This window comes from Quercus lobata, chromosome 8 (genome assembly GCF_001633185.2).
Source record: "Quercus lobata isolate SW786 chromosome 8, ValleyOak3.0 Primary Assembly, whole genome shotgun sequence".
Taxonomy (NCBI): Eukaryota; Viridiplantae; Streptophyta; class Magnoliopsida; order Fagales; family Fagaceae; genus Quercus; species Quercus lobata.
The window spans coordinates 17,389,169-17,400,741 of record NC_044911.1 but is presented as its reverse complement, the minus strand read 5'-3'; the positions used below and the strand labels follow the sequence as shown (position 1 = coordinate 17,400,741).

General features: G+C 33.2%; 1 protein-coding gene across 1 annotated transcript; it reads right to left on the bottom strand.

Annotated features, from left to right (window-relative positions):
* Positions 1-4,317: 4,317 nt before the first annotated feature.
* Positions 4,318-5,001, bottom strand: LOC115957906. Its single transcript, XM_031076245.1, has one exon. The coding sequence runs from the start codon at positions 4,738-4,740 to the stop codon at positions 4,471-4,473; it is 270 nt and encodes an 89-aa protein (XP_030932105.1). The 5' UTR covers positions 4,741-5,001; the 3' UTR covers positions 4,318-4,470.
* Positions 5,002-11,573: the final 6,572 nt, after the last annotated feature.

The following is an 11,573-nucleotide window of genomic DNA, read 5'->3' as shown; positions in this document are numbered from 1 at the left end:
CATCAAGTAAGGAAACAATGACCTAGAACTCATATACTTTGTGTGAAGTTACAGCATTTGTACGCCTTAGGGTTTTGTAACCAAGTGCTTCTTGGTCTTCATCGTTTATGAAGTGAAGAACTTTACAGTCATCAATAATCAATCAAGTTGCGGGAGTCAGTCATGTATTAGGATCCATGCAAAGGAGTTAGTCACAGATTGGAGATTTGTGCAAAGCAAAGACATCTGCTACATAATCAAGTTCAATTGGGTATTGAAGCAAACATTCAATTGTAGGTTGATACTTTGGGATAGGCCAGGGTTAGGGGTATGCATGGGTCGAGTTGGGTTAGGTTAATAGAATTTTTTGACCTAACCCACCATGGTGGGTTAAAAAAAAAAATCCAAACCATCACAAGGGTTCAACCTAACCTAACCCAACTCACATGGATCGGGTTGAGTTGGGTTGAATCCATGGGTTGGACAATTTTTATTACTATTACTATTATTATTAATTGAGTAAAAAAATATATCTCATTTGCAATCTAAGTTGATAAACAAAATATACATAAACTAGTATTCTAACTCAGTTATAAACAAAATATATCCAACTGAGTTGAGAAACAAAATATACATGAACTAGTATCCCAACTCAGTTATAAACAAATAAGAGTGGAGTGAGAGAGTGGGAATGGGAGGCAGTAGAGAGAGAAATAAGATTGCGAAGTAATTGAGTTTTATATAGGAAGAGTTGAATAAGGGAAAAAATTAAATAAAAAATTATTAATTATATAATATAGTTATATATATTAAATATAAATAATTTAAAATTTAAATATATAGGTGAGTTGGGTCGGGTTAGGCGGGTTGTGATTGTTATGATCCAAACCTAACCTAGCCCACTATTAAAAAAAAATTCATAACCTAACCCAACCCATTCACCCCTAATAACCAACCCAATCCAGCGAGTTAGGTTGGGTCGGGTTGGTTGTGGTGGGTTGGATGCACAACCCTAGTAAGGGTAGTGGTAAAATTTCTCATACTTGTAACCACTTGATTTAGGGATGTCCAAACCCGACCCACACTCGCTGAACCGACCAAACCGCCTGATCTTCACCCGATTTCAGCCCAAACCAACACACCTGTGGGTCGGTTACGGGTTTCTGTGCCCAAGACCCAATGCTGGCGAGTCAAGTGGCAGGTTTACTTCTCCAAAACCCGAGCCCCCTGACCCGACCGATGTTATATACAAATCTAGCCAACTCCGGCAAGATCAAGCTTAGATTTGAGGAGATCTAGCAAGAACTCGACAGTATTTGGTAAGATCGAGCTTAGATTCGAGGAGAACTGACCAAATCCCAGCAATGTTCAGCGAAAAAAATGTAGAATCAGGCGAGAAAATGCAAAATCCGGCGAATATTTCCAAAACCCGATGAACTTTTCCAGATTCTGGTGAGTTTTCCCAAATTTCGACACGCTTTTTTTTTTCTTCAGATTTTGATGCTTTCTTAATTCCGGCGACCCACCTGGCTTGAACGATGCTCACCCTCACCTGAAACCGACTCAACCAATTTTTCCAGCAGTCGATTTCGGGTTCCTCCGCCCTCCATCTGACGCCGGCGGGTTGAGTCCGGGTTGGGTCCAAAACCGATCCGACCCGACCTGTGGACAGCCCTAGCTTGATTATTGATTAGTGGATTATTGGAAATGGTGACCTTAAATTCACCTGGTGGGGTTTTTGCTTTGCAAGAGGTTTTCTCCATTTATCAACAAATCACTGAGTTATTTATTTTTCACTGCATATTAATTATTTCGTGATTTGTTGATACCTCCATGATTTGCATGTAATTTGACCTAATTAATCAACTTAAATAGTTGAATTAATTCACCGGGGTCAATCTTTTTTAACTCAACAATGAATATTATCAAAACTAACTTTATCAACAAAATGAAAGACAATATTTTAACAAACTCATTGATTCTGTACACCAAAAGAGAAATTGCAAAATTTAGTACAAGGTTAATATATCAGAAATTATTCAAATTTGAAATGTATTAAGAAACAATTATTTGCATTTTTATTTTCTTTATATTTTATTAATACTAAATAGATATATGATATTATCTTTATTTTTTATGTATTAATTTAGTTTTGAATCTTAATATATTTCTTACTTGAAATATCAAAAAAATTTGTTCTTGTTTTGACCCGCTTAAAAGAAAATTTTCTAATTCCATCAATAGGATGGCCCCCAATTTTTTTTTAAAAATGATTCCTTCCTCAACTAAAAAAATAAAAATTGGCGTAAATGCACTTTTAGTCCCTACATTTTGAGTTTTTTCCATTTTGGTCCCTACATTTTCATTTTACCACTTTTAGTTCTTAAACCAATTAACGCGTGACATTTAAGTCCTTACCGTCACCCAACTAACAGAAAATGTTGACGTGACTGATGGCACAGTAAAATAATAATTAAAAAAAAATCTATTTTAGCATTAAAAAATTGCCACGTCAGAATTTAAATTAAAAAAAAATTAATTTATTAATTTTAACTAAATGAAAAAAATTAAAAACAAAAAATCAAGCCCAATACAGATCAAAACACCACAATCCCAGATCACAACTCTCTGAAACTCTCCTATCTCAACTCAACGGTGCTTGTGGGTTTCTTTTTCTTTTTTGTTTTCTTCTTTCTTTTTCTTTTTCTTCCCCAGATCGGTCTCTCAGTTTCTCCGCCTCCATTCTTTCCTTTTCTTCTTTGTTTCTTCTTCTTTTTCTTCTTTCTCCCTCTATCTTGGTGCTTAGCCTTCTTGAACTCTCTTTATCTCTTGATTTTGCTCAAACCCAAACCCAAACCCATATGCCTCAAGCTCCATTCTCAAATCAATGGGTCTCTCTCTTTGGCATTTTTTTTTGTGGGTTTTTGTGCATATGGTGTTGCCGACTTGCCGTGGTGAGGTGGAGGGCGTGGGTTTGTAGGGATCGGCATGGTGGAGGTCTAAGTTTGTGGATCGGCGTGGTGGAGGGTGTGGGTTTGTGGTGATCGGCGTCTGTGGTGAAGTTTTGGTGATGGCACAGATCAGAGTTTGGGTCAGTCGGTGATAGGTTGCATGATTGTTCGATGGCTGGATCGGTAATGGTTAGTGGCTAGATTGAAGTTTGGTGGTGGGTTTCGGTGATGGCACAGATCGGAGTTTGGTGGTGGGATTCGTTCATAGATTGGAGTTTGGTGATGGGTTTCATTCTCAAATCGAAGAGGAATGGCGCTTGGACTAGTTGAGTTTTTTTTTTTTTTTTTTTTTTTTTTTTAATCAGATTTGGGTGGGGTAGTTTACTCCGATGGGTTTGTGTGGGTAGTGGATGGGTTTATTGTTTTGGAATTATGGTGGATAGTTGATGGTGTTGTGGCAGATTCCGATGGATTTGTGGTAGTGATTTAAGGGCAGTCACCGGTCAGGAAAAAGAAAATTATGTGTTTAGGTTTGTGTTCTTGAGTTCTTTGATCTAGGTTGGAGTTCTTGTTTTCATCATGTTATTCCCCAGTTTTTTTTTTTTTTTTTTAATTTAGTTAAAATTAATAAATTAATTTTTTTTTTTAATTTAGATGTTGATGTGGCAATTTTTTAATGCTAAAATAGATTTTTTTTAATTATTATTTTATTGTGCCGTCAATCATGTCAGCATTTTCTGTTAGTTGGGTGACGATAAGGACTTAAAGATCACACGTTAATTGGTTTAGATACTAAAAGTGGTAAAATGAAAATCTAAGAACCAAAATAGAAAAAAGTCAAAATGTATTAACTAAAAGTGCATTTACGCCGTAAAAATTTTATACTCGTGCCTTTGGCCCCAAAATTTTATGACCTCCTTTCTTTCAAAAAAATCTGTTGAATTCTCTAAATTCTTTTAATATTCAATAGGTTCTAATCTTGAAGAAGGCAAATACAAAATACCCATGTACTAATAGATAAACCCACCCCAGCAACAAATTCTGGCTCCTTACTGATGACGCACAAGGTGGCAATTTTCATAAAATTAATGCTTATCTGTTTCCTGTCATTGTAGAACTCATCCAAAACTCTAAAGAAACCTCTCCCTTCACATTTTCTGATTGCAATTTATTTTCACCGGTAGAAATCAAAGAAAGATTTTAATCACGTTTCTTGAAACAGATACTTTAAAATGGCTAAATAAAAATCATTTGAATCTTTCTCAGTTCAGCTTTATCCTGTTCAAATTCGACCAAATTCAATTCATTCTATAACCCAAACTTCAATTTAAAAACACAGTGAGGAACATGTCACAAATACAAAAATTATAGCAATTCTTGGCAAAAATTACCATAAAAGTTGAATACTACAAAAGTTCCAACTGGTGTACAAAATTGAAATGAAATTAGTAGGGATAAGGATAACGGACAAAAATTTGGGATGAAGCAATTTATATTGATTCAAAACTTGGCCATATATTTACAAGAAGTGTAGGGGGGATCAGTTAGGACCCCAACAACTCAAATACATGACTTTTCTCAAAGACTCTTCACTCTGCTTTAGCTTCTCGTTGTTCACTTTACTAGATATAGCCGAGGAAGACTGAGCTGAGAGTTTCTTGGCTTGATAGTATGATCTGATATTGTTCTTCGCATGCTGGTGAAGTGACCTTAGAGGATAGTTCCATCTGCAAACACCTTGGTCTTTCAAGGCCTCAACTGCACCAATACTAGCTGCCACCATCCACGAAGCTTTACTTGTTGCACTCATACTGCTTTCTTGCTCTAAATTGGATCCGAAATAAATGGGAATTTGGAAGTTCGGAAGATGTAAAATAGACTTTGGATTTCGAATTCTGATGGTGCCCAATGTAAGGAAATGGATCTTATATAATGTGTGAAGATAGTGGCCGGTGAGAAGATTTTGGGAGCAAAACTATAGGCAGTTTTGCCAGCAGTTTGGGAGAAAACCCTGGTATTTGGACTCCAAAACCATTTGCTCAGCTCATACGGTCACTCAGAATAGACAAAATAATAGAGAAGGAACCAACTAAGACAAGTGGGTATGACTAATGGATAAAGAAATGATAGGTGGGGTTACTATTATTTGTTTTATTATGAAGCAGACTCAAGGGTCTTGCTTTCAAGTTTTACTTTTAACCTTTAACCCACCTATTCGATCTAATCGAATCCAACCTACAGTCGGGTTAATTTTTCATGGGTTGAGTTGAATTGATAGTAACTCTTTGAGTAAATTATAAATTACAACCTTAAAGTTTAGGGTGTAAAATTTAATCAACCCAAAACTTCAAGGGTGTAATTTACAATTAATCTTAAATCTTTTGAAGCTTGAGTTTAGGTTGGCAGAATTTTATCCAAAGTAATCTAAAGGGACCGAAACCATACTATTAATAGTTTAAATATTGTTGCAAAAAAAAAAAATAGTTTAAATATTATATGCTTTTTAAATTTATGGGTAAAATATTATTTTAGTTCCTTAACTTTACTAAAATTCATTTGTTGTCCCTAAACTTTAACAAATTTTTTTTCCCTTAACGATAGAAAAGTTTTTTTTCATTTCTAAACTATTGAAAATAATTTACTTTCGTCCTTAAACTTAAAAAAATAAAGAATAAATAAAATTCATCCCTAAAATATTGAAAAATTCTTTTTTTTTTTCATCCCTACTTTTGTCTCTAAACTATTGAAAAAAACTGTTTACAAAGTTTAAGGATGACAATAGAACTTTTCAAAATTTAGGAATGAAAAACAAATTTTTGGTAAAATTTAAAGACCAAAATATTATTTTACCCTAAATTTATTGTACTTTACTTTAGGGTTGTTTAAATTTGTAGTTTTCATTTACTTTGGTATTTTGAAATTTGTAGCTGAATGAAAACCACTCTTCTATTTTAGTGTGCCTTTGGCATTGATTATTTTTTCCAACATATTTTTACTACTATTCATAAGTCCCACTGCATTTTTTGGTATGATTCATGGGTCTTACTGAAATATTTCAGCTAATTTTTACCTTTATTCACAGTACTTTTAGCAAAAAGTTTTCAGTTTCAGTTAAATAAGTTGTTCCCAAACGGACATTTATTAGGCCTAAGAAAAATGTCACAATTAAAAATCACACAACCTAACCTGATCACTACATGTTGTGTAGGGTTGGGGATTTACAAACTCAAAGAGTTTGGATTAGGTTGAAAAGTACCATTAATCCAATGCCCATAGGATCAATGCACGCCCATAATGTAAGAGAGGATATATTATGAGACCACCCTTTAATTAAGGCCATGCTTTGCTTTTTTGTTAGTAATAAAGGGAGGTCTTGGAACATATAGATGCATGACTTTTTAAAAAACAAATTGATTCCATCATTGTAAATGAAAATTTTTAATCCTTATTATAAAAAATGTTCAACATTTTGTTAGGAAAAAAGTTAGTGAAACCTAGTATAAACTATAAAATCTAGAGGTCAATTTTAATGTTGTTATAGTAAAAGCTTGTGTCAAATATCTCTATTCCTTGGGTCTATTTGAGTTAACTATTTGTAAAAGCACATCTTTTATAATAACTAGTCGCTAACCCGTGCGATGCACGGGAAAGCTATTGTGTACGAAGATTTAAACAATTCTTTGTTTTTTCATCTTTGATTCAACATTAGGATTCCTATCCTTGATATGAAACATTAAATTACGAAATGGAAAATATAAATCAAACTTAAATTAAAATATCCAATAAATGCTAAAATATCAATTTCCAATAAATTGAAAGACAACTTTAAAGTACTTTTTGTATCTTCTTCCATTGTTGTTCTTACATTCATTTGAAGTACCACTAATATAAGCTTGTCAATAAAATACGTTGAGAAATGTATTACGAAATGCAGAAGTTAGATATCAAGTTTGTAATTTTACTATATTAAAAAAAAATGCACTTCTCAATCTAATTTTTTTTGTCAGTTTCTATAATAGAGTCAAAAACTTTCTTAACTATGTAGAATTCCTTCTAATATTGAGATTATATTCATTTAATTATATTTGGAAAAAAAATGTTTTTCCATTCAGCTTCCATCAACTTCCATATACTTAAGAATCCCATCATGTGCTTTACTTCCTCGGAGCCTGATCTCAGTGATCTGCTTGGGCTTCTGCTTCTCTGCAGCTTGTTGGGTTGCAATCTTCGGTCTTTCCTTAAGCCTCTTGAGTTTGATACGATCCTTTCACATTCGTCTTTCCAATTCTTTTGCTTCAATCTCTTCATCACTCGCTTACCCTTCTTAGGAATGATACCATAGACAAAGCTGTGAGCTTTGCAAACTTCCATCAGCTTCAACATATACTTGAGAATCTCATCTTGTGTTCTACTTCCTCCGAGCCTAATCTCAATGGTCTACTTGGGCTTCTACTTCTTTGCAGCTTGTTGGGCTACAATCTTCGGTCTTTCCTTAAGCCTCTTGAGTTTGATATGATCCTTCCACATTCGCCTTATCCGCTATGTTGTCACACTTTAATTAAGTCATCAACTTCTAAATCCAAACTGTTGCCTAATGTGTCACCAACCAGCATAAGGTGGTTCATTGAATCAAATTACAACAACCCTCTAGTTGATGAGAAAAGCGCTTGGAAAAAAAAAAACAAAAAAACAAAATCTTTAATCTTACTACTTATTTTGTTTCAGTCCCCAAGCTATACAGCCACTCTAAGACTAAAATGAAAAGTTGTACCAGGCTCCCTAATAGCACAAGGTTCTGTTACATTGAACATCAAAATCAATCCACAGTCAAAAACCCAAATTAATTTTCTATTCCTACCTTACCTCAAATACCAAACAAAACATAATTATTGCTGAAAGCTAATGAATTCACAAATATTGTGCCAAATAGCCCCTTTTCTTTATTCAATCAAACCCATCTTCTCGATGACCCGAAACCTATAAAAATCCCTAAAAAATCTTAGATTACAACAATTCAAATATTAATATACAAGACCCAGCATCCTATAATAGATTTATAAACAAACCCACATCTCAAAAAAAAAAAATATATATATATATATATATATAAAACCCCAATTCTCAGAATTTCCAAAAACTGAATCTTTTAAACAGATAGAAATGAATCAAACTCAAATTCTATAAAATTATTAAATTACATGTAAAATAGGTCCACAACAGAATCAATTCAAAGGACTAGATTAAGTTATACAACAATTTCAGTAGCCATAAAACACAAATGACAGCAAAAGTTGTACTCTTACACTACATGTTCGTTGAAATCGCACAAGATAAGACCTAAACCAAATACTTACACACAAAAATGACAGAAAATACTTACACATACCTACACACATAGTCGTTGAAATCACACAGGAGAAGAACAAACCCAAAAATCTAGGCTCACATGATGCATGCACACATGATGCATGCAACATAAATAAACTCAACATCTTTAAATTAATCCCTATCTAACAAAAAAAAAAAAAACACTGGCGCAAGCCAAACAACCAAACAGCAGAGTAAGCTATGCATCATTCTGTATAGCATATTGCAACTTTAGCTACAACCTGCAACCTTCATATACAGCACAAAGACTGATACTGTTACAGCAAAGGAGAACCCAAATTATAGCAAAATCACTTGTACAAAACCATATAGATGAATCCAGTCCATTCCATTACTTGGACTTAAGGGATATTAGAAATGAGACTCCAATTCTTGCATAAGACTCTATCAAGAATTGAGTCATCATAAATGGGGCCACTCTCCACTCTATTAAGTAGAGTAGATGGAAAAATGAAATGGTAAAACAGTGGAATTAGAGACATTTTTTTTTTTTTTTTTGGCTTTTGATAAACGGAATTACAGACATTACTTATCATGCGAAATGAACAAATCCAAGACGGGAAAAGGAAAAAAGAATAAGATACTTCCTACTTAACTTAGTCAAGGCAGCTAGGATAGGGAAAAGTTTGTTTTCTTTATAATAACAAAATCCTTGCCCTGCAGAATTTTAAGCAGACTTTGGTGTTCTTTTATTATACATTCTTTATACCAAGAATAGCTTATTGCATCAAGAATTTGTAAAAAAAGATTTTTTGTAGTCTATGAAACTTAGACTGTATGAGGTGTTTTTGAGTGTTTGAGTTTGGGCAAATGAAAATTTTACAGATCTAAAAAATTATGCATATGTTTCCTAAAACTTCCTAAGGATCTAAGTAGACCCTTAATATTTTCCAAGATTGTTTCACATAAATTCTCCCAATAATCTAAGCTAGAAAAATATATCATTGCATTAGTCTTGCATTGTGTTATGCTGAGAAAGAAAATAATGACTTGAGCTGAAGGAGAAATTTAAATACCTAAACTTGTTTGCAGGTAAAAAAATTTCTTACCTCTCCCCAACTAGATAATCATCAAATAACCCTACAGGAACATTCAAAATTTGGGAATTACACTTGGAAATAACACAAGGAAAAAAAAATCTATAAAAGAAAAGAGACTAGAAGATGGACTAACCACATTGTTTTTGTATTACCATTGCGCAAACAAATCTGGAGCTTCTCTTATTTGGTTTGTCATCACATGCAGCTCTTGAATTTTGATCATTTGTAGCTGAAGAGAACAGAACATCCCATTTTATTGTTGCTTCTTAAAGTATAACTAGAAATTTAAGAGAGAGAAAAAAAAAACTGTAAGGGAATTTGGCAACCTTTGATAATTGTTTGGTTGATTCAATATGAGAAAACTTACGGCTGGGATCTGTCTTGGACCAATTTGCGTAGCTGGGGATGAATTTTAATAGCGTCATTACCAAAACATCGAATATGGGAAATTTTGGACCACTCTAATTCACTTTATATTAATTTGGAGCAACCCCTCATAACATATGGGAAATAAGTCTACATGAACTATTTAGCCTCTCTCATTAAACAATATCTACATGACTACATAAACCCATATATGACCCACAACACAAAAGAGTTAGAACTCCAATTAAAACACCCAGTGGCGTATCCCTAGCAAGAGTAAACCCATATGTTAACCAAACCAAATTGTTGAGGTATCCACACAACAGCACTACACGAAGAAATCAGAATCACACTGACCCATATACGACCCACAATATAAAAGAGGTAGAGCTCCAATTAAAAAACATAGCAATCAAAAATTCAACATCCTTAAAAAAATCAAATACAAAGAAAAATCAACATAACAATCATCCATATCATAGCATGAAAGAGGCAGTAACAAATTTTTTAAAGAAAAAAAAATCAATCAAAATAATCTAATCCTTACATTGAATAATTATGCGGGGCAGTCACAAGAATAGAGCACAAATACCCGAATTGAATCATCCACTTTTTGTCAGTATTAATATATTGTGAGGAGAGAAAGAGACAAAGGAGGGAAGATAGAGAGACTGTTGTTCTAGCTGGCGTTAGCAAAAGCTGAAGGGTTGCCGTTGAGGAATTGAAACCGCCGAAAAATTAACACGGATGAAGGGTTGCCGTTTAAAAGGTGGGGAGACAGAAATCGTGAAACACAGTAAACTGAAAGGTGAGGAGACAGAAGGGCATTTGAAACCGTGACACAAGCTGGGGCTTGGGCTTGGGCTTGAGCTTTATTGTGGAATTAAAGCTATAAAGTTTGGGCTTTATAGTGGAGATAAGGTGGAGAATTATTTTCATTTTTTTAGTATTTTAAAATTTAGGAAAATTATTTTAAAATTATAGAAGAAATTCAAGAAAAAAGATGGTAATGACATGGCTGCTAACATGGCTCAATGTGAGCGTAGCAACATTAATTGCTACGTTTCAACTTTTAGTATTATATTGATATTGATAATAATAATAATAATAATAAAAGCAATGTTACATTTTGCATTTTGCATTTTGCATTTTTGGAAATGCGATTTTTAATATTACATATAATTGTTTATTTAAACTTTAAACTCATGGAAATGTGGTATTTTTGTCAAATGAGTATTTGGAGAATGCTTGTCTAAAACCATTCTTTCAGGTGCAAATTACCAAAAAGGACTTACAACACCAATATTTGGTCGTAACCAATCTAAGACTAAATATTGATTTTCTATCGTTTGTCTCAAAAAAAGACTAAGTATTGATTTTAAATAATTAAAATTAAAAAGGCTATACAGGGAGGGTGAAGACACCAAACCTCCTTGTAAAGTATTTGAGAATTTTGACTACACAATTAAGAGGGAAAAAAAAAAAAAAAGAATTGTTTGGTACTTGTTTTTCTCCCATGAGTAAGATGATTTTATAATTTTGTATTATTATAGTAAATTCTCAATTACAAGATTTAAATCATCAGTTTAGTAAACATATTAGTGAAATTGCTTATTCTTAACTCAACTTTGAATTCTCAAAAGGCACATGAATCTTAGTAGAGTTGGTAATATTTTTTAACAGTTAACAACTTTTATTTGCAAGAATTCACAAATTATTAAAAAAAAAAAAAAAAAAACTAGTGTTGAAAATGAAACTTCACCATGTAATTGAACATTTGCACTTCAAAAAATATTTGTTAAATACTTTTTATTCATGCCATTGCCAATGGCTGTTATGAAATTGAAAA